General features: G+C 41.9%; 2 protein-coding genes and 1 long non-coding RNA gene across 5 annotated transcripts in view; 2 read left to right on the top strand and 1 right to left on the bottom strand.

Annotated features, from left to right (window-relative positions):
• Positions 1 to 9,114, top strand: part of ARL8B (ARF like GTPase 8B) — a 55,010-nt gene extending 45,896 nt beyond the window's left edge. Inside the window, exons 5-7 of one of the 2 annotated variants that reach the window (XM_025885093.2) lie at positions 842 to 909; positions 1,509 to 1,579; positions 6,862 to 9,114. In XM_025885093.2, the coding sequence (XP_025740878.1) occupies positions 842 to 909; positions 1,509 to 1,579; positions 6,862 to 6,911 (189 nt within the window). In that variant the 3' untranslated portion in view covers positions 6,912 to 9,114. The remainder of the gene's footprint in view (positions 1 to 841; positions 910 to 1,508; positions 1,580 to 6,861) is intronic. The other variant, XM_073901583.1, reaches the window with a different exon arrangement.
• Positions 1,787 to 5,934, bottom strand: LOC112833757 (uncharacterized). The gene is made up of 2 exons (XR_012380941.1): positions 5,794 to 5,934; positions 1,787 to 2,331 (listed from the first exon to the last, which is right to left on the bottom strand). It is a non-coding gene; the product is annotated as an uncharacterized lncRNA (long non-coding RNA).
• A 7,652-nt stretch (positions 9,115 to 16,766) lies between the features above and the next one.
• EDEM1 (ER degradation enhancing alpha-mannosidase like protein 1) overlaps positions 16,767 to 23,356 on the top strand; it is a 29,011-nt gene continuing 22,421 nt past the window's right edge. The window contains exon 1 of one of the 2 annotated variants that reach the window (XM_073901574.1): positions 16,767 to 17,425. In XM_073901574.1, the coding sequence (XP_073757675.1) occupies positions 16,914 to 17,425 (512 nt within the window). In that variant the 5' untranslated portion in view covers positions 16,767 to 16,913. The remainder of the gene's footprint in view (positions 17,426 to 23,356) is intronic. The other variant, XM_025884866.2, reaches the window with a different exon arrangement.

Raw genomic sequence — 23,356 nt, forward strand, 5'->3', positions numbered from 1 at the left:
TGTCCTTGTCTCTTTGTCCTTTGTGCAAAGTAAGAATCTAGGTCCTGTGAGTAGAAATGGTCAAAGTGTATGGAGTAGGGTGGGGGTGGGGGTGTATTAAGTGAAAGAAAATAGGTATGGCAAGGTAGACATGGCATGTACTTGGTTGAGGTGGGTCAGAGATTACATGTTCTTAGAGAACACTGATTGAGAGTACGTATATTCTCAAATATTAGTTATATGTACTCATATTCTTTGCTTTCTCTAAGGCAGAAAGAACGATATTAACTGAGAAAAGATGGAGTGGTGATTGAGAAGCCTGTCTCTGCTTTCTTTTCGAAGCACATCTAGCAACCAGATGATACCGTTTATTCCTAGAGCTTATGACTGCTATATTTATCCTGATTTCCAGACTTAACCATTGTCTTAGAAAATTTATACATGATATTCTGTAGGATGGATCAGGAATTTTAAAAGCAAATTTATGTGTTCGTATGATTAATGGCTAACATAAAAAATGGTTAAAAAATTGTCCCCCCCCCCCTTGGTTGTGTTAAGATCATACTCACATTATGGTAGAGATTTATTTAGAAATTGCAGAATACATACCATAGACTTAAGAATATTTTAGTAGAAATTGGCAGCCACATGTTGAATTGGGGCATCTTTGCGGTAGAAGTTGAAATGAATGCTAATTTGAATTACTAAATAAATGAGATAGGCCACCAGTTATACAAATATGCCTCAATATTATGGCATGTGGTAGCATTCCAATTTTAATGTCTACAAATATGACTATCATATGCTTCTGTGACCTTTTCTTACATAAAAGTTCATTGTTAATATCTTTTCTTTTTTAAAGGTGCTCGTACTTGGAAACAAGAGAGATCTTCCTAATGCCTTGGATGAGAAACAGCTAATTGAAAAAATGTATGTCTTAAGAATGAATGATGGTGTTTAAAAAAAATTGGTTCTAAATTATACTTTTTAAAAAATACTTTATTTATTTATTTGACACAGAGAGAGACAGCGAGAGAGGGAACACAAGCAGGGGCAGAGGGAGACAGAGAAGCAGGCTTCCCGCAGAGCAGGGAGCCCGATGTGGAGCTCCATCCCAGGACCCTGGGATCCTGACCTGAGCTGAAGGCAGATGCTTAACGCCTGAGCCACTCAGGCGCCCCTAAATTATACTATTTTGCCCACTGCTTTGCTTAGCATCATTATATTATTATTTTTTTGAAGATTTTAAGTAATCTCTACACCCACCGTGGGGCTTGAACTTAAAACCCTGAGATCAAGAGTCATATGCTTTTCTGACTGAGCCAGCCAGGCCCTCCTGTTACTTAGTAATGATAATAGCCATGTTTTTAGGTAAACATGGTAAATTTGGCCTACCAGAGAAGTGAATTTCTAAAATTTTGTAGTAAAATAATTTCTTCAGTATAAAAAGATAAGAAAATTGAACAAAGAGTGATAGGTATGATAGTTATTTTAAGCAGACTTAATTGGCTTAATTCTGCTTCTTACAGGAACCTGTCTGCTATTCAGGATAGAGAAATTTGCTGCTATTCAATTTCTTGCAAAGAAAAGGATAATATAGGTAAGAAATGACTGTGGAAGAAATGGGTATCACTGGAAGGGATGTCTTAATGCTTCTTATTCTTATCTCCATTTCTGTTTAAGTGACTTCTTTTAGAGGACTGTTTTTTTGCCTCAGGAAAAAGAATAGACATTATATCTTTTGACAGCAAGACAACATCCTGAATGTGCTCTGTGCTATTTAAAGAAGTAAATGAAATAGACGAAGTTAAAACATGATGTGATACCAATTTATTGTATTAATTTTGGCAGAGCTAGTATCCAGCTGTGCTTTATAACAAAGTGTTTTTGAAGACTTTACAAAAATTGGTCTATAGGCACTGAAACAATTGTTCATTTATTGAACCAGTATATTACTGTAATGTTAGTACTCTATTGGAAGTATAAGCCAAAAGTATTCTTTATCTATTTAGTGTCTGTATTAATTTCCTAGAACTGCCATAGCAAAGTACCACAAACTGGGTGGTTGAAAACAGCAGAAATTTATTTCTCAAGTTCAGGAGGCTAGGCATCCAAAAACAAGGTGTCAGCAGGGCCATGAAAGCTGTTGGGGAATATCCTTCCTTGCCTTTTCTTAGCTTGTGGTTGCCGGCTGCCTTTGGCATTCTTTGACATACCGATGCTTCTCTCCGGTTTTTGCCTCTGGCTTCACATAGCCTTCTCCTCTGTGTGTGTCTCTGTGTGTATTTTCTCTTCTTATAAAGATACATATCATTGGATTAGGGCCTACCTTCATTCAGTATGACCTCATATCTGTAAAGACAATTTTTGAAGAAATTAATGAGGTTTTAGGTAGGTGTGAATTTTTAGGGGGACACTGTTAGTCCAACACAGTGTCCTTAAAGAATTTAAGTATATCTGGCTGAACTTCAGTTTAACTAATTTGTGAGAGGTTATTTAATAAAAGTGGATTGGAATGGGTGAAAAGGATCAAAAGGTAAAAAGGAAAGATGAATAGAAACGTTTGAAAGGCTGTTCAACCTGTTAGCTGTTTGAGTGAAAAGACCTGTAACAGTGCAATAAAACATACTCACTGGTTAAGTGTACCTTCATGACAAAAAGCTACTCAGGCTAAGTCACACAGTTCTTGTCTGGCATGACAGGTTCAACCAAAGTGTGAGAGGAGAGTTAAATGCATGTATCTTGAAGCAGCTGGGTAGGAGCCTAGAGATTTCCATGGCACCCTCACCTCTCCCAGTTTGGTGGTCACTGGTGAAAAAAAAATCGCTCTGTGGACCACTACAGAAAAATGAGGTTGTCTATCATTGCCGCGTAATAGGCTACAAACAGCATGGGCTTTGGAGTCAGCCAGCCTCAGGCCAGAACACTTGGTCCTAATTTATTTTCTGACTGGCCTTGCACAAAGCACGTAACCTCCCTAATCTCCACTTTTTACTTCTCTATAAAATGGTGATAATGGCAGCAATTTAGAAATTCTCTTGTGAGAGGGAATGTGAAAATGCATTGCAGCATTTGACATATGGTGGATGTCATGTGGGTGTATTAGTTTTCTATTGCTGCTGTCAGAAGCCTATCATAGTTCTCACTGAGCTAGAAATCAAGGACTAAAATGACAGGTTGTACTCTTTTTGGAGACTCTAGGAGAGACTCCATTTCCTTGTCTTTTCCAGCTTTTAGATACTGCCTGCATTCTTGGCGCATGGCTCCTTCCTCCATCTTCAAAGCCAAAAACATGGTATCTCTGACCGTTCTCCCATAGTCACACCTCCAATTAAAAAGAAACAAACAAACAAACCAAAAACTTGTATTGGAGTAGGATGTAATACATAGTGCCAACACAGTGTGTTTAAAAGGTATTGTTATCTTTTTCCTTTAGCCTTCATTCAGTGTGTATTTGGTCTCATCATAGTTAACTTTTTTCCCAAGTCAGTTCTAGTCTATTAACTCTTTCCTCACCCCTCCTCAAACATGCTCTGATGACCTCAAAGTGTTGATAGTTTTCTGGCTAATTCTGGGCTTCCTTTATTTATTTTTCATTTTTATTATTTTTAAGTAACTCTACACCCAACGTGGGGCTTGAACTTAACAACCCTGAGATCAGGAGTAACGTGCTCTGTGCACTGAACCAGTCAGGTGCCCCTGGGCTTCCTTTAAAGAGCACCCAAAAGCAATCTGAGCCTAATACTTTGCTGTTGGGCACAAACTGTCCTCTATTATAAAGGGGTAGACTAAGTGACTTGCTATATTGTGAGCATTTGAGAACAGACTCTTCAAGCACTTAGGATTACTTAGAGTTCATAAAGAAAAAAAAAAAATTCTCCCACCCCCATGTTAGGAGGAATTCTTGTGTCCCCAAGAGAGCATTTGCTTATACACCACTGGTTCTCATTGAAGGATCTTCCCCCAGGATACATTTGGCAACATTTGGAGACACTGCCAAATGTTGTCATAACAAAGAGTGTGATGCTGGCACTTAGTGGGTAAAGACCAGGGATGTTCTAAACATGGTACAGTCCCCACAGCTAAGAATTGTCCAGCCTAAAATATCAGTAGTGGTGAGGTTGAAAAACCCTGTTCTGCATACAGTATTAACCATAATTGTAGGGCATTGTGCTATTCTGTAAATCCATTTTACTCCCTTATATTCTCTCTAGTATTTCATAAAATAGGGGAAAAAAGTTACTGAAAGGAGAAAAAAAATCCTTTGTTTTACTACCTTGACAAACCAGCTGGATACTTTCCTGGAAAAAAATCTTGTGAGCTCATTTAAGAAGTAAATGCGGGAGAGTTGGTGAATACTTCTTTTGTTATTTGAGGCTGACCTCATAGTCTGTCATAGAGCTCCATAGTCACAGTTTGTGATGATAGAACTCCTGCTTCACTTAGTAGTATCAAGCTCAAGGAAATGGATCCACTCTAACTAGATTCAAAACAAGTAGTTTGTAAATGAGAATGCCTGTTTATTTGGAGCAAGAAATACAACTAAGGGCCAAGCAGATTAGACTTCTTGGGTAGTCAAATCAGAACATCCTCCCTAATTTCACCTTTTACAACATATTTTAGAACCGAATTTATGAATTTACTAAATTGTTCCAAAAGTATCTCAGTGCACATGGGTTGTATATTCTCCTTCCACCTTACCAGTGTGGTATATGAAATACTTTAGTAATGTGTCCTCACATCACACATAGAACAGATTACTTCTGTGAACATGATCTTTGCAAAGATGACTCATACTTGTGGCCCTTTTTGTCATGGAAGATGACTCCTTCATCTGAGTATCTTATTTCTTTTCTGCTTTTTTATCTAGTCTTAAGGATCCATTTGTCTTTGGGATATAACATCTGTCCACTGTCCACAAGCTTTGTTTGTTTTTTTAAGTGAATTTCTTAAATATTTAAACCTGGGCATTTCACACTCAGATTTACCTTTCTCCCCATTCAGTTCTAATGAATGTGGCTTTGCTCTTACTACATACTGCTGTCCTCCTTTTTTTTTTTTTTTTTAAAGATTTTATTTATTTATTTGAGAGAGAATGAGAGATAGAGAGCACGAGAGGGAAGAGGGTCAGAGGGAGAAGCAGACTCCCTGCTGAGCAGGGAGCCCAAAGTGGGACTCGATCCCGGGACTCCAGGATCATGACCTGAGCCGAAGGCAGTCGCTCAACCACCTGAGCCACCCAGGCGCCCCTGCTGTCCTTTTAAAGTGCGCATGATCTGATTCAACAATCAGGTTAAATCATTGTTTCTACAACTCTGAACAGGTTCCATTTGTTCAGATCTCAGCTCTAGGCTATTCTTTACATGTGTGGCTTACAGTTTCTGTAACTCATAATTAGCTTGGAAATTGAATTTGCACTCATCTTCAGGTTTGGAGAACTGAGTGCTGCTTCTAATAGATGCTGACTCACCCTTTATATGGATGACACATTTTTAAAGAACTCAGGGACAGAAATTCACTGTTTTGACTTAGTTGCCATCTCTTGTCAGTCTAAGTGCTTTTTTTTTTTTTTTTTTTTGGCTAATCTCAGCTGTGATAGCTTCAGCTGCCACCTCTATGGTGACATCTTACCAGTCCCCATCCCTTTCTGAGATCAGTATAGCTAAAGCTATCTGCTGGACATCTCCATGCCTGTTACCTTCTGCACCTCAACTCTGATGTGCTCTATAACTAAATTCTTTATCTTTTTGTTTTCCTCAAGTCTGTTCTTACTTTAACCACTGTGTCAACAGCTCCATGACAAACACAACTCACTGAGGCCAGAAGATTCTTTCTCTGTTCGTATCTTGGTCAAATCCACATTTTCCTTCTTCCATCCCTACAGCATTTGTTTGCTTCGTGCCTTCGCATTTCCTATTCCTGCTGTGATCGTCACTGTCTACTGACAACTCCAAGTTGTTCTCTTCTGTTGCCATTGATCATCCTAAAATAAATTAATATAATTTCCTTGCTTAAAATTCTCCAGTAATTTCCAGTTGACTTGAGAATAAAACCCAAACTTATTAGCATCTTAGAGTGGTATACAAGGTTATCTGGCTCCTTCCAGCCCGTGATTCTCACTTGAGGACATTTTTGCTCCCCAGGGGACATTTAGCAATCCCTGGAGACATTATTGGTTGTCACAACTGTGGGTGTGTAGGGGGAGTGATAATGGCATTTAGGGTAGAGGTCATGGATGCCGCAAAATAGTCTGCCATGCACAGGAAAGGCCTTCGTCCTGTCCCAGCAAAGATTTACCCAGTCCAAAAGGTCAAAAAGGTGAAGTTGAGAACCCCTGCTGTAGCCTTAGCAATGAGTGGCAGCACCTTCCCCCATTCCTGTGCTTCATCCACAACTTACCACATAATCCATCTAGATCTCCACACTGTTCATGCCTTTGTTTATTCTTTTGCTTTTGTTGTTTCCTTTGCCTGGAATTCTATGGGGCAGCCCTTCTCCTAGGCCCAAATGAGTTCTATGTTTTCCACCTTTGATACTAAAAGCTCTTTGAGGGGTGAGAGGGGATCTCCCATATCTTTGCATTCCTGGCACTTCACATAAGTACTTAACAGGCAGTCAGTAATTTTTTTTTTTTTTGAATAAAAGATGGCACAGGCTGTCCTGAACATAATTTAACTTTTAAATCAGAGACTGCTGAGTCTTCCATAATTCCTTAGAATGTCCTCTTGAAGTTTAGGTAATGGAGAATAATACAGATGCAAAAAGTAGAAGAGGGCAGGCACAGCATGTATTTTGAATTAGCTACATTTTAAATACTGTCTCATGTTTAGTGTCTTAACTTTGATATCTTAACGCCTTCAATTTTTTTCCCTCCATCTTTAGATATCACACTCCAGTGGCTTATTCAACATTCAAAATCTAGAAGAAGCTGAAGCATCTCCTGAAGTCTTCCAGTCCTTCCTGGCTATAATCCTAGAATTATTGTCCGTTCCTCTGAAGTACTTCCCAGAATACGGTCCTTCCTAAACCCAAGAAATTGCCTTTTTCAGAGTTTATTTCTCTTGTGCACTGCTGAAGATGTGTATCCCTAATCCTTCATAAAGAATCAGCTAGAGTTGTCATGATAAAGTCAGCACACACAAAAAAAGCTTCTTATACATACTTGTCTTAAACAGTGTGTAGAGCTTTTTTTTTTTTAAACACACACTTGACCATCTTAAATCAAGAAAATTGCATATTTCTGTTCTAGTCTTTCTGGGCCAGATTTTTATATTGGTTTTCAGTAAATGTCTAGATATTTCCTTATAGAGTCCATTAGCTTAATACTGATACTGACTTGACACAGCATGAAGTTTCTAGTGCCACACACAGTATTTAGAAAACCTTTAGCCTGACTCATGTGGGATATAAACATAATGTTTACATATCTCACAAATGCATGTGAAATGTATAATTACACCTTAGGAATTTAAAAAAATGGTCTGCAAAGAGTGAGCAGAGGCACCAGATCAGTGTTGTTATTGGTTCTTTATACTGGTGAGATCGTATATGAATTCTAAAAATACTGCTTTCTGAGAATTCTTCATCACCAGATAGCAGCTGGGGAAATGGGAGGAACTAAGGCATGCTGTTGTGTATCTGTCCAGATCATTACTTCTCCATTTTTTCTTTTTCTTTTTCTCTTTTTTGGAGAGGGTGGGGTTCAACACACTTTTTTAAAGGGTTGGGAATTGAAGATTTTCTCAAAGGCTTTCATGAATTTAGAGCATTCCAGCCAATATAATAAAATGTGTTAAGAATGTCAGACTTTGTTCAGACACCTGTTTGTTCTTTCTGTCTCTAGTCATTAAATCACTGCTGCTGCATGACACTCTAACTTGACTTTTTATATCCAGTCATAGACGTTCAGCACAATAGATACTTAGAAACAAATACAAATTCTTATTTTTCTCTCTTACTGATGTAAGGTTTGGCACTCTTTTGTCTGGTGCCATTAGACATCTTGATTATTGTGACAACTCTAGACCTGCCTGCTCTGTCTAATGTAATCATGCGCAACGTCTACAGGTTGTTTAATAATCAATCACACAGAGAACTGAGGAACTGATGCTGTGTATTGTTTGCTTCTACGATACGGAGATGTATAAAAACTTAAACATGTTTTGTAGTTTAGTGATGTCCATATACATAAAGGGACACATTAATACTGGTTCACTTGTAAATTGTTACTCACATAAACCACTGTAGTAGATAAAACTTTATGCTACACCTGCTTATGTGTTGCCTCACACTGTGTGTGATTTTTTCTTTTGTTAAGCAGCACTCATGTAGACGGTGCGTTTCCATACATGTTGAGCACTCAAAAGTGCAGTCAACAGTTGTTTTAATGAATACCAGTTTTAATTTATAGACTGCCATGGCCTTAACAATATTCTGTACAAAATACTGCACTGTGTTGCACAGATACTACTTGTTTTCCTCCATTCACATTTTTATGAGTAGAATCTCAGCTTTTAAAATTCTGTTCTTATTCTTTGAAGCATGTTGCATACTTCCCTGATGGGATGGATGGTTCTGTAAATGAAGGGATATTTAAACTTGCTACTATAGCTCAACACCATTAATGGTTACTGTAAACCATTACAAAGAATGTGGCAATTTGCTTGTGCCTGAAAGGAAGAATTGGAACTAAAGTGTATGACTGTGTGGGGACTGCGTTGGTTCGTTAATTGACCTATAGCTAAAACTTAACGTGTTTGTGTGTCTGTTCATTGCTTTCAGCATTTCAAGACATCCAAACTCTACTACCAACATTTTCCTGTGCATTAACTTCTGCATGTGAAAACAGTTACTGAACTTTGTAAATACGTGAATTTTTTTATTTAGGTGATGCATTTTTTGTCTGTTTACTGCTCTTCTCAGCTTTATTCAATAAACTTGCATTTTGAGGGTTGTATTGACAATTTTAACTTAAAATGTGCATCATGATGGAAGGTGCTGACCTTTTTAGAAGAGGATGGGAGGAAAGTTACTATGAGCAAGGCCCATAGACAATGTGCTAGAAAGAAATCAGCTCACTTCTCAAAGAATTGGGTCTGTGGGCTAGTTAAAATAGAAATAAACTTTTAAAATATCCACAGGATTGATACTGCGATTTTTTTGGGGGGGATAGGGTGGAGGAGATGGTATGACTTGTAAACTGTCAAGTGGCAAGAGCTAGTTGGTTAGGCATTTTATAATCTATTTGTTTTAAAAACTATAACAAATCTACTATTAAACTGAAATTGCAAGGCAGGCCTACTTAATTCAGTTCCAGAATGAAAAGATTTTAAGTATCAAACGTGGTTTTCCCTAAGAAGCACATTTTTATTTTTTATTTTTTTAAAGATTTTATTTATTTTGACAGAGACACAGCGAGAGAGGGAACACAAGCGGGGAGAGGGAGAGGGAGAAGCAGGCTTCCCACGGAGCAGGGAGCCTAATGTGTGGGGCTTGATCCCAGAATCCTGGGATCATGACCTGAGCCGAAGGCAGATGCTTAACGACTGAGCCACCCAGGTGCCCCAGGAAGCACATTTTTTAAAGTAAAGCCATTTGGCCTATTTCACCTAGTATGTTATCTTTTGCATTATAAAAGTGAACATTTATCTCATCAAAGCTATTGCAGAAATGATTTTTATGTAGTTTTACTCAAGAAAAGTTCAACTTGGCTTTTCCTCTATATCGGTATGGTTATTCTGTACAGCCAACCCTTGCTGGCCAATTGGATATGTGATTTCACATTTCTAGGACAGAAGTCCCTAGGATATCCAGTTTCATTTCTTGTATGGAATTGGTGGAGACATTTAGTCAAGCAGTTAACCTGGTCTTCTTCTCATCACCCTCCTACGAAAGTGATTTTTGAAGGAGGAATGTGATGTCTGGGGAAGGGGTGGGAAGGATATAAGGTTAGTTTATTGTATCCTTGATTTTAAGCTTTTAACTGCTTTTCTTTCAAAAATTGAGACTTCTGAAATTGGTTCCTTTGATTCTGTCAATTGGATGTGTTGGACTGTGGCTACTTTAGTCCTCATTGTTTTAACTGAAGATCTAATTGCCTTGTGTAATTCTATCCATACAGGATCCAGTTACACTGAAATCCTGTTGATTTGGTAATTCCAGCCTCATTGTCTGGGAGATTGAGAACTGGAGTGGAAGTCTGAATTTACTGTAGCCAGCATTATAGTGTAACATCCACTTGGCCAAATACTTTTAAAAATGCCATTGCGGGGAAACCATCATGTTGAGTGTTTGAAATATTTTATTCTCTTCCAAACTTTTAACTGTTGTGCCCTCAGTAACGTATATGCTTGTGAAGATGCTTGAAAAGGAAAACAGTAAAGCAAACACTCGCCTTGCCAACTTCCCTTAAGCTTGCAGTTCTACAATGTGTGGCCCGCTGCAGGTGTTTTCTGTTGATTAGTAAATAGCCTCCCTGCAATTTCTGTTTAAAACTCAGCTATTAATAAAAGTGGGTGCTTTTGTAATTGCTGCTGCTTGACTGTTCTTAGGGAAACAGAATCAAGTCATTGACATGCTAGATAGATTGCAGTGGGAAGTTTCTTAATCTGAGCAATAGCAGTAGTCATTCATTATTCCATTTCATTAACAAGCCCTCTCTTCAGTAAGGTAATTTCTATTTTAAAACTGCAAGGCAGCTGGTAACTTAGTTAATGCAGATTTCCTAGCAGGAATCAGAGGGGAAAAGATACTTTAACTTCATTTTATTGGGGCTTGCAGGTCTTGCATTTATAAAAGGAAGGGATGTGGTAGGAAAATATATATGTATATATTTTTAAAGATTTTATTTGTTTGACAGAGACACAGTGAGAGAGGGAGCACAAGCAGGGGGAGTGGGAGAGGGAGTAGTGCAGGCTTAGACCCAGGGGTCACGACCCGAGCCGAAGGCAGTTGCTTAACAACTGAGCGACCCAGGCGCTCCAAGTAGGAAAATACTTTGTCCGTTTAAAATGCTAATGTAGTTTGGCTCTGTCGAGTGCTGGATTGACATTTGAGAAAATGGGTTCCTTTCTTTGTTATTAACTGATTGGTGAGTTGCTGAATTCCCTCTGGCTCTGTACTTTCCCTATCTGTAAAATGAAGAGTAGAGGATCTCTAATATAATTTCTCCTAACAGACTACTGTTCTAGCAGCAGAGAAGATAGATGACAAGGCCCACTTGGCCTGGCGAATATGTTAACTTTGCATGTTTTTCATCTTGGAAATAATCCAAAAGCACAAATATTTACATTTTATCACTTTAACACAGTTGAAAGCTGGAGGTCACAGACATTTTACAGAATAATACAATAATTAGATTTTGTTTGAAGGAAATGGTATAAAACATACAGGCTTATAATTTGAAAGCCATTTAAAAAATTGAGTATCTCTCCCAGACTGCAGAAAAATGTTTATTCTGGTATACAATGTGGAAAAAGACATACCCACTACTAATTTGGAGGCAAACTATTTTAGAGCTAATGTTTAACACTTTATATAAACTGCCGTGTTAACTGGGTTCTGCTAGAATTTATTTGGAGCTTGGAGAAAACTGGAGCAGTTAGAAAATACTTCTTTTCAAAGTAATGAGAGGGGGAAAAAAAATCCCAACAAAATCAATGTAATCCCTTTTGAACATGGGATATAGAACATTAATAGATTGCCAATTATGGTATCTCCTCCAACCAGCTTTTATATACAGCTTTGGCCTACTCTTCTGTACAGTCTGTATCACACAATGTACTATCCTGTTGCTGCATATTAAAAGTCCACCATTTCTATCTACCGGTTACCCAATATTTGAATTAAATAACTCCTTTTTCTATTTGTATCATTTTCTAAGGAAAAAGAAATTGTTAATATTTATCATATCGCTAGTTGATTTATGAAAGCACAAGCTCTCCTCACCCTTCGAAGAAAGTTAAGAATTTTTATGATACCTACTTTCTCTTGGAAAGATCAATAACGCAAAGGGTGGGCATGGCATATGAATGGTGAATATCAATTCTTGGTGGATAATCACCATATTTGATTTAGTGGTTTAGTAGACCAGGTGGGGAAAGGAAGCTTACCACTTTTTTTTTTCTAGGTTCTGTTTATTTTTTGAATGATTTTTAATAGGTAAGTCACATGATTCAAAAATTGAAAATACCCAAAGAAACATGCCAGTCGGTCTGACCCATGACTAACCACCCTTCCTTCCACCACCACTCTGGTCTTACAGGTAATCCTTACATCACTTTCTTATTTATTTTTCTAGTGTTTTCTTTATATAAAATACAAAAAGCCAATAGAAATATATATTTTTAATCACTTTCTTACACAGAAAGTGGTATACTGATTTGAACATGATTTTATCCAATTACTCTGTCCTAGCGATCTTTCCATATCAATATATAGAGAGTTCCTCATTCTTTATAGCAGCATGGTTCCCATTTCATTGTGTATGTGGTTTTCACTGGTCCAGATTCCATAGTTCACCTAACTGGGTCTCCTTTTGAGAGATGGTTGGGTTGTTTATAACCTTTTGCTTTTGTGACCAGTACTGCAGTGAATCATGTATGTGTGCAGCAATTCACAGAAGCATATCTGTGTCAAAGGGTAAATGGGTTTGTACTTCGGCTAGGAGTTGCCAAACTTCCCTTCACAGAGGATATGCCAGTTTTTATTTCTACCAGTTCCTGTCCCCCATGTCTTGTCAGCAGAGTGTGTTGACATACTTCTGGATATCTGCCCATCAAATAAGTGGGAATGATAATTACATACAATTTTAAATGTGAAATTTAGCTTTTCTTACCCTGCTGAAGAGGCAGTATTACCTTAATTCTGGAGTTGGATTTCCTCCAAATTAATGTGATTTTTTTTTTTTAAGATTTTATTTATTTGACAGCGACACACCGAGAGAGGGAACACAGGCAGGGGGAGTGGGAGAGGGAGAAGCAGGCTTCCCGTGGAGCAGGGAGCCAGATGTGGGGCTCAATCCCAGGACCCTCGGATCATGACCTGAGCTGAAAGCAGACGCTTAAGACAACCACCCAGGCGCCCCAAATTAATGTGATTGTAGGTAATTTCCTCCTTGTCCCCCCTTTTTTTCTTAAGTCTCCCCCCTCACCTTTTACAAAGCAAGTATATATTGCTTCAGAAAGAAGCGGTACTCAGTTTTAAAAGTCATCATTTTGTCACTTGTTTTGTTTTACATTGTTGCTTCAGATAATCCCTTTTAATTCCTTAGAGCAGAAAAATCCTCCTTTTAAGAGACTATTTTAACGCTGATACTTAACATAGGAATCTCTGGAAGTATCCTTCTACCCTTTGCGGTCATTTTAGGGCCACAGCTATTTTCTGGCTTTGCAGTTTTAGGAACTTAGTGCACTGATTCACTCAGACTCACAAGATTGATTCTGAAAACTGGAATGTCCACCTATTTATTTACAATGGCGGATATCTTTAAACACCAAAATACACATCCTAGGTCACTTCTTTCAGCTATCTAAGACAGAGATAGAATTTGGATCACCTTGTGGGATATAATTTCAAATCACAGAGATTTAGGACCATGAGGTATAGAAGCTGGAACAGGTTAGGTAGAACTGGAATTAGACGTGAGGATTCAAGGCTCTTTCAGCCGGTCTTGGACTGTGGTGAGTTTTAGTCCTTGTCCAGTCTCAGATTTGGTTTCTTTAGACACGTTTTCCTCCTAAAATAGTGCTTTGAAAATAGGAGGCAGCTTACTTGTTTAATTCATCCAACAGACCTCAGTTTCATGTGAACCAGGTACTTACACTAAATGCTGGTCAGTTCACAGAGTTCATGAGTAGTAAAAGGGCTTACTATGGAACCCTGTTGTAGGTAATACATTCAATAATTTAGTTCTCACAACTGCCATATGCTCTAAGTACTGTTCTTATTACCCTCATTTTACAGATGGGAAAACCAGGTCCAGAAAAGTAACTTCCCAAGGTCACTCAGAGGCCAGAGCTATGATTTGAACATCTGGCAATTGGCTTGAGTCTGGGTTCTTAGCTGTCATCTTTGGCGTCCCCCAGAGTGAAGCCATTTTTACCATAGTACATTTCATTCTTTTTTTTATCAGTTCCCTGCTGCTCTTGGGAGACTGTGCAGAAAAGCCTATCAGAAAACAGTTTCATAAAGTTATTTTTAAGGTTGAGGTTTTCTGAATAGATATGATTGGGACAACACCCCTAACAGCCACATTTACCTAGAGGGGAGTCCTAGGCTAATCCAAAAGGCTAGCACGAGATATTCCGTGTTCTTTTGGTTCAGTTTAATTCAAGACAAAACACTTTCTGAACCTGGCTCCCAAATCTTTGGCTGTGCCTTGCAGGGCGCTAATGGCAACAATGTTGCCTGTGGGGTGGCTTGGGAAGAGTAGAAAAACCAGTTGCTTTGAGGGCCAGCTAGTTTCGGTAAATTCCCCTGAAGTTCAGGAGACCTGGGGGATAGCTCTTTTTCTGCCTACAGTAAGTAGCTCAGAGAACTTGAACCTTTCAACCTGATTTCTTCCCTTAGGGCTTGTGGAATAGGCCTAACAGTGCTTTCAGTGAAGATTAAACAAATTTTGAAAACCAGGGCACCTGGGTGGCTCAGTTGGTTAAGCGACTGCCTTCGGCTCAGGTCATGATCCTGGAGTCCTGGGATCGAGTACGACATCGGGCTTCCTGCTCCGCAGGGAGTCTGCTTCTCCCTCTGACCCTCTTCCCTCTCGTGCTTTCTCTCTCTCATTCTCTCTCTGAAATAAATAAATAAAATCTTAAAAAAATTTTTTTTGAAAACCATAAGACGTACACGATTGGCAGCTACTGTCAGTTTTACCAGGAAAAGCATCTCTCAGAAGTTGGTTTTCTCTGGTTATGAAAAGAAATTTGTTATTGTTTTTATTAGAGCTTGTCTCCAAATGCGAGGACAGGAGCTGTCATTAATGTGGACTGCACTTGACCATGGTGCGAGATCAAATTTAAAACTTTTAAGATTTGCAATAAAATAGCTTACGAAGGGAACAACACATACCTTAATGTTCACATTCAGTTTTCAAGTCCTTGGAAGGCAGACCTGAAAGTCCAGGATCAAGCCCTAAGATTGGATTTCTAGCAGGGTTCCCAGCTGCCTTTCACAGAGGAGTAAATGAAGTAGGCAAAAGACCTTGGTTCAAGCTCTCTTTATACTCTGAGGCTTGGGCAGGCCTATCTCTCAGGATTTTGGGGGGAGGAATAAGGCTCAGCCAAAAAAGGGGTCTTACCAGGTGCCAGTTACCTAGAGTTGTAATACAATGTTTCTTTGGGCTCCTTCTGCGTCCCCATTACATACACCTCCTCTGTGTTGCATAAAGTCTCCTGAAGGTCCTGGGGTCTAGCCCCGCATTGGGCTCCCTGCTTAGCGGGAAGCCTGCTTCTCCCTCTCCCACTGCTTGTGTTCCCTCACTCACTGTTTCTCTCTGTCAAATAAATAAACTCTTAAAAAAGTCCCCTGACTCTGAAAATGGGATGATTGTGCCACATGACAACTTTATCATCCTCTTAATCACTCCTTTGGTCACTAAGCCAATCTCTGACTTGGGCCATCCATCAGGCTTTGCTTCCCATTCTTTTCAGAAACCTTGGTGTAACAAGCACATGGTCTAACTTTGAGGGAACACCTTAACAGACATCTACAAATGTAGCAAACAAAAGAAAAAACCTCTAAACTGTTGAATCGTTACATGAGAGCCATAGCCCTTCAGAGCTGGTATTTGCAACCTTCTTAATTATAGAAAGTAGATACAGAATGGATAAAGTGCTTTGACCAAGAATCTGTCCAAAACCCAAAGGTTAGGTCGCTACTGTGGTGCACAAAAGATACAGTGGGAGTAGCAGAGGCGGGAGGGGACCTGGTTAAATAGATTTGGCAAAAATAATTCGGTGGTAGCGGCCACCTTACTCTTACCCTCTTTTTTTTTTTTAAGCTCCTATTTCCGAGACAAAGGCAATGTAATCTAATTCAGCATTTCTGAAATTGCCAGATGTTAAGAATCGCCCAAGAGCTCTTGTTATACACACATTCTCAGGACCCTCCACTGGCATTTGCTAGGTCTAGTACAAGATAAGGGAATATGTGTTTTACAATCGCAGTAAGCGATTCTTAAAAAATTATGGTGTTCTGATAAAAAGAGTAGAATTCAGGATACCTTTTTTTGTGCCGTCTGGAGCTACCAGGTAGTATCCCACCCCCCACCGTAAACAACAATGATCTTGTTAAAAATCCTGCCCCTGCAATGCAGAAGTAGCTCTTTTTATAAGGAAATGCCCGTTTCCCTTCTCTTCCTTACGTCTTTTAACTGGAACCATCCCTAACCTAGAGTTGGAGTGACGGTCCCAGCTAGGCGGGAGACAGGCTTTACCCAGAGCCGGGCGGGTAGGGGGCCAAGTCTCTGTCCGGCGTCCGACTGGTGCTCCCGTGCAGCGCTCCCATTGGCTGGAAGTTTCCTCCGCAAGTAGCCCGAGCGGCCCCTACTCGCCACGCCAGCCCATCTGGACTCCGACCGCCCAGGGGGCGGGGCGGAACTATGGGGCGGGGCCCCGAGGGCGGGGCGGGATGATGGGGCGGGGCCTCGCGGCGCTGCGGAAGTCCGGACGGCCTATGGCGCCGAAGGGAGTCCCCGGCCGCGCCCCACGAGGCCGGGCCGGGCCGGGCCAATCCCCGGCGACTGGGCGGGCGAACGCGGGGCCAGGCCGGCCGGCCCGAGGGACTGGGGGAGGGGGACAATGGGCCGGTTCCTGGTGCGTCACGGGGGAGTTCCTTAAAGGGGAAGTGAGCGGGGCTGCGGGGCGGGTGTGGGGTGCGGTGGTCCGCGGGGGAGGTTCCCCGCGCTTTAAAATAATGCCCGCGGCGCCCGCGCGACCATGCAATGGCGAGCGCTTGTCCTGGGGCTGGTGCTCCTCCGGCTTGGCCTCCATGGAGTGCTGTGGCTCGTCTTCGGGCTGGGGCCCAGCATGGGCTTCTACCAGCGTTTTCCGCTCAGCTTCGGCTTCCAGCGCCTGAGGGCTCCCGACGGCCCCGAGTCTCCTGCGTCGGGGCCCGCGGGCCGGCCCGGGGGGCCGTCGGGGCCGTCGTGGCTGCAGCCTCCGGGTCCCGGGGCGGCGGCAGCGGGACGGCGGCGGGCTCCGCGGCGGCCGGAGCCGGGCGTGTGCGGCCCGGCCCACTGGGGCTACGTGCTGGGCGGCCGGGGCCGCGGCCCGGACGAGTACGAGAAGCGCTACAGCGGCGCCTTCCCGCCGCAGCTGCGCGCCCAGATGCGCGACCTAGCTCGGGGCATGTTCGTCTTCGGCTACGACAACTACATGGCGCACGCCTTTCCCCAGGACGAGCTCAACCCCATCCACTGCCGCGGCCGAGGGCCTGATCGCGGGGACCCGTGAGTAGCCGGCGCGCCCCACGCGCTTCCTTCCGTCCTCCGGGTCAGGATGCAGCCTTCTGACCTCCGGGTCCCCCAAGGGATGCCACGGCGTTTAGGGGCCTGGGGCCACACCCTCCCGCGCAGTGCCTTTGCCCGACCCCCCGGGGGTCCCCCTGGGCTTGGGGTGTGTGTAGATGGGCCTGTGGCTGTTCTCTTTCTTGATTCTTCCGATATCTCTGAGTTACAGGATAGCTGTCCAGCGCAGACTTTTTTTACAGATGGGGAAACTGAGGCTCAGAGACAGGAAGGGACGGTAGCAGTACCAAAGGGTAGCTTCCGGGGCTTTAGACTCATCTCCAAGAACCCCTTCTCCAGAGGAATATATATATATATATATATATATATAATCAAAATGAAATCCCTTGTAAACGCAGCTTCAAAACAAGCCCTCATCCCCCCGCCCCCCAGCCCCATGTAAAAATTCAGGAGTTGATTACGGGAAAGGACTTCTCCAAAGCCAGCCCGTGATCATGAGGCAGAGCGGGGCTACAACATTTCTCCTTCATTTACAGGGGCTGCTTTTTAGGCTGAAGAAACTTACAGGAGAGAGAGAGAGAGAGAGAGAGAGAGACTGTATCTGGCTCTGATTTGGGGTCTTGATACTCAGGGTTTGATTCCTTGGCCGCTGAGTTGACTGTCACCTTTATCTGTCCCATAAATTCCTCCACTCTGGTGGCAGGACTGTCCAGTAAGATCAGCCCGTCCTCCCCTTCCACCACCCTTGTCTGTGGAGGCCAAGCTTCCAGGGTCACTGCTGTTGACATCAGAGTCCAAGAGGACAGCACACCCAGCTGAAGACCTTCTAGCTGGAGGGAATGGGTGTGTTTTGCCACAGACCCTGTTGGACAGGATAGGTGACTACCTTCCTCTGGGTGATGGGAGTGGAGATGGGCTGCCCATTGCCTTGGCCCCACATTCTATGGGTGCTTTTGGACTTTTTGGGGATGTATCTTCCTTCACTTGGTAGAAGGAAGAGTCCAGTCCTTAAGTTATGAAAAGGAAGCCCCTAATACCAAAGGGGCTTGAAGAATTTAAAACAATGGTTTGGTTATCTACAAAATCATTTCTTAAATGACAATTTGAGGAGCATGAGTTTTAGTGAAGCAAGGGACACAGTCCAAGCTAGTTTCAAAGGACTGGACCTTTTTAAAATTATAGGAAACTGATGAGTTATTTTTCTTCATTATATCAGGCTTTATGCGTATAAATATTTTCTATCAGTTTTTTATTTTTTTGAAAAAAATTTTTTACTGAGTTTTGATAAAAATTGCTGGGGCCTTTCCAGATATTAGGAAATTAATAAGTTAATTGTTAGTCCTTAACTGTACAGACTTTATACCTGTGTATTTTCTTTGGATCTCATTTTTTGTTGTTATTGGAGGAAAAAAAGATAAAAATTTGAAAAAAATAAGCCTCAAACCCCACCAAACAGTTATTTTTAATTTATTTTTCCTGCCAGATCCCGCCCATATGCCTACACATACTTTACATTGTTGAAACCAAAGTGTGTGTACATATTTTGGGTCTTACTTGTATTTTCTCAGGAATGCTCATGGTATTATAAGGAGGGAAAGAATACTTTGAGTAAGTGCCCTATTCTCTCTCACAGACTTTTTCCTCAGATTTCCTTTTATGGTGTGGACCTAAGGAAAGCAGTTTAATGAGGACTTATAATAACACTTTCAATTGGGAATATTATAATCAGGAGAGTGAGTCGATGACATTTTGATGCTTTTCTTAATGAACCTTAGGAACCCTTTGGTGAGTTGGAGCCCCTCTCCAGCAAGGTGACGTGGCACTTGGTTAACTTGCTGGTCCCTGTGGTAGTTCCTGGTGGCATAGGCTTTTGTTTCGGGATGAAGTCTGCTGATGAGTGTCTTGGTTTGATTGTACAGTGGCGGTGTGGGTAAACTGAGGTCAGGTTGTTTTGAGACAGATGTATTGCTGTTGGAAAGATGGAGTTTGAAATATCGGGGGGATGGCATTTGGGAAAGGTTGTGCCCAGAGGTTGATAAAACCTTTCAGTTGATAAACCTTTGGTGTCTTTGAGGAGGTGAAAGAACTTGGGTTATGATGGCCTTGAGTAGACCCCTCACACTAGCTGCTTCCAAAGAGTGGAAAGTTAATTTTTTTTTACTCTCCTTTAACTTAACTCCTTTCAGGCTAGTATTTTCAAGGAAAAGTTTAGAACCAGAGCTTTGTCGTTCTGGCTCTGAAACAATAGGATATGTTTACATCCCCAAAATAGATAACCTGCAATAGAAACTTTTCCGATTTTATTTTATTTTTTTAATATTTTTTGGGGGTAAAGATTTTATTTATTTACTTAAGAGAGAACAAGAGTGAGAGTGAGAGAACACGGAGAGGGAGCTGAGCAGGAGCCCGACGTGGGCTCCATCCCAGGACCCCGAGATCCTGACCTGAGCCGAAGGCAGATGCCTAACCGATGGAGCCACCCAGGAGCCCCCAAATTTTTCAGATTTTAAAAAATCAAACGTATTCTAATGATAGTTGTCAAGTGTATTCTAATGATGCATTTAAAATATAGAGTGACAAAACCATTAGATATTATGTAGGAAGTACAGAAACAAAATATGGGCACTCAACCTGTGTATCTTTTCTTTTTAGTCACATTTACTTGAGGCTTGTCTTGCTTGTCTTGACTGTAGGTAGGGTGAGGAGTTAACGTGAAGTAAATGAAACCGGAATACTTGATAGTAGCAAATCTTTTGGCCTAGCTACAGATTAATATGCAAAGTCAGTTATTCTTGTAGCCTCAATTTGGATTGGAGGATCCAAATTCAAAAGTTTCTTCGTTTCTTTTTTTTTTTTTTTTAAGATTTTATTTATTTGAGAGAGAGAGCCCAAGAGGGGGTAGGGTCAGAGGGAGAAGCAGACTCCCTGCTGAGCAGGGAGCCCGACATGGGACTCGATCCCGGGACTCCGGGATCATGATCTGAGCCGAAGGCAGTCGCTTAACCAACTGAGCCACCCAGGCACCCCGAATTCAAAAGTTTCTTCAAATAAATTTGGATATTATATTTTTTGTAATCTTGTGAATGATAACAATAGTTCAGGCCTTGGGCACATGATCCTTCTCTGCTTCCTCCCCAGCCATTTTGCTGTTTGGTAAAAAAGCAAATCTATGAACAACCCCAACTGATATTGGCCACCAAACCGACCCATTCCTAGGCACCCCTAGCCTAAGATGGACTCCTGTGCATTCTTCTTTCTTTCTAACCTCCTGTCCCACTTCAGAGTCAGACCTAAGTCTTTTTCTATTTGAAGACGGTTTTCCTTGCTTTACTTGGTTCTCCTTTCAGTTCCTTTCTTTGGTCTGCTGTTCCACATCACTTCAGAATTGAGTACTGTTCTGTGTTCACCTTCCTTTCCCTTTGGCGTGTCTCCCCAGATTATCCGTCCCTTGACACAGAGACTGTTTCTTGTATTACCAATGTGCCTACCCAGCACCGGGTAGATTTCTGAACAGCTGGTACAGGTTAAGTATATGTGGGAGATTTTTTTTTTTAAACCATATGTTTGATTTTGTTAGTTGTATAATCAAAAATTGCCTGCCAAAGGTTGTAGTTTTTTCAGCTCTGTTTTGGGGTGATAAGAACCTTATAAATTCACACTGGGGCGAATGTCATGAACAGGCACACGTGGTAAATTAAGTGGAGAGTTTAATTCTGGGTCATCGTGGTTCAGCCAGCTGGTGATGTGGAAAGACGTGTACTTGTGGGCCTAGCCCTGTACTGGAAGATTGAGTTCTTTTGGCTTGAGGCACTTAGCAGATAAGTCAGGCCGACCATCGATCAATCTGCAAAGAACAAGGCCACAGTCTTATACCTACATCGTGGGCTGGAATAAATGGAATCACAGTAATATGGTGCTATTAGGCCAAGAGGATTTTATGGAATCTGCATTTTCCTTCACACCCCTCTTTCTTTTCTTTCTATTATGGCACATTTTGAAAGAGTGTATAGCAGTTACTTGGTAGAAAATAATTAAAAGTGTTTTAATGCACACTTTAGATTTTTGAGGAGATTTGTCTGAGTAGAGAGAAGGAACCCACCTGGTTATTCCAAATTTTTATTTTTTTACTGTGGCATTTCCTTTTTCTCTTCTTCTTCTTCTTCCTTCCTTCCTTCCTTCCTTCCTTTATTTATTTATTTATTTATTTGACAGAGAGACAGCGAGAACGGGAACACAAGCAGGGGGAGTGGGGGAGGGAGGAGCAGGCTTCCTGCCGAGCAGGGAGCCTGATGTGGGACTCGATCCCAGGACCCTGGGATCATGACCTGAGCTGAAGGCAGCTGCTTAACTGAGCCACCCAGGCGCCCTTACTGTGGCATTTCTTATAACTGTTCATTCTGAGTGACTGCTTGGGCACTGTATTGAGAAGTAGTGTAAAGTTGGGTCCTTTTTAGTTATAGCCTAACAGGAAAGTACTATAAAACATGTGAAGGAGTGTAGTGGTCAGAATTCGTACTGCCTTCCACAGGCCTGTGCAGGTGGAGAGGGTGAGGGTACAGCTTGGCCCAGATGAGGGTACAGCTCAGGAGAGGGCAGTTGGGGTGTTTTATACATCAACCAGCTTGGAAGCTAAGTGGCAAGGGAGCCATTTTCCAATGAGGTGGGACGTGGGAACCCACTCTTTGTTTCTGAGCCACAGAGCAATGCAGTTAAATATTTAAACCCGACAGAATATTCTGGAGTTGGCAGAACTGAGCATGAGGATCTCTCTGTCTTTGACCTTCTCCTCCAACTTTCGGCATTTCCTGTATCCTTTCTGGCTGGTACTGCCCTTGAAGTGCTTATTTTAACCCATGGCTCTCGTCTTTAGAGGACCTTTTACAATTATATAACTTTATTTAGAAAGAATCCACAAATAGAAGAAGCAGGTGCAGTTTTCAGCCGTGCAGTGTGCTGGCCTCGTGGCTTGTGAGGGGCGAGATAACCCTGGTTCCTCGATAGCCCCTTCTATTCTATAGCTTGTTTGAGACAATGTATCTCAAAGTTAGCTCTAAATTCTTTGTCCTAGGTTTAGTGGGGGTAACAACAGCACACAACAAAGCAACAGAAAGGCTCGCGCAGGATCAGCTGTGATGTGTTGAAGCTGTGTGTGCCTGCATCATTGTAAGGCCATTCACCCGACCAAGGCACATTGGAGGGTACACTTTCAGAGAGCAGAGCGGGCCGTCCAAAACAGGGGAAGCAAGACGAGGCCCCATTCGAGTGACTCAAGGACTGGCTACAGTGGTCTACGGATTGTGCTGGAAGGTGCCATCATTTCAGTGAATCTGCTGTCGAAGATAAAGCTAGGGCTTCTCGCTTTGGTCTTTAATAGTAAACAGGTGTGTCCTCTTTCTCTCCTTCCGTCTTTTTAGGCTTTTGCCCTTTCCTTTCTGGGCTTGTGGGAATGAGACTGGGGAATTACTGAAGTCCCTGCAGTTTGTCAAGCTGCACAATTGCTCCATCCCTGCCCTTCCCAGACCTATTCTTTGTCCTCGTCATTGGCTTTAGTGTTGTAAGGAGCTGTCCCAGTGACTGGGGAGCTTTCCCGTCATTGCAGGCCTGAAGTCGGTGTCTTAAGGTTGCTTCAGAAAGAAGGGAAATCCGCGTTGACTGTGGGAACAGGACGTGTGGGCAGAAACGAGGGTGCAGCTCCAGCGCAGAGAAGTCCTGCCTTGGCTCAGCCCCTCCTAGTTGGTGGAGGTGATGGGGATTCCTTGAGATGTGAATGAGAAAATGAGATCAAGAGGTTAATTTATTCCCCCAACCAAAGCACAAGTGAGTGGTAATCAGGCCATCACAGAAGGTATTTGCTTCCTGTTGTGTGTAACCTGCTGGAGCGGCTGATTTCTATATTAAAGGGTCATTGCCGGG

The sequence above is a fragment of the Callorhinus ursinus genome, unplaced genomic scaffold (genome assembly GCF_003265705.2).
Source record: "Callorhinus ursinus isolate GAN/ISIS: 27379988/994484 unplaced genomic scaffold, GSC_fseal_2.0 scaffold15, whole genome shotgun sequence".
Lineage (NCBI taxonomy): Eukaryota > Metazoa > Chordata > Mammalia > Carnivora > Otariidae > Callorhinus > Callorhinus ursinus.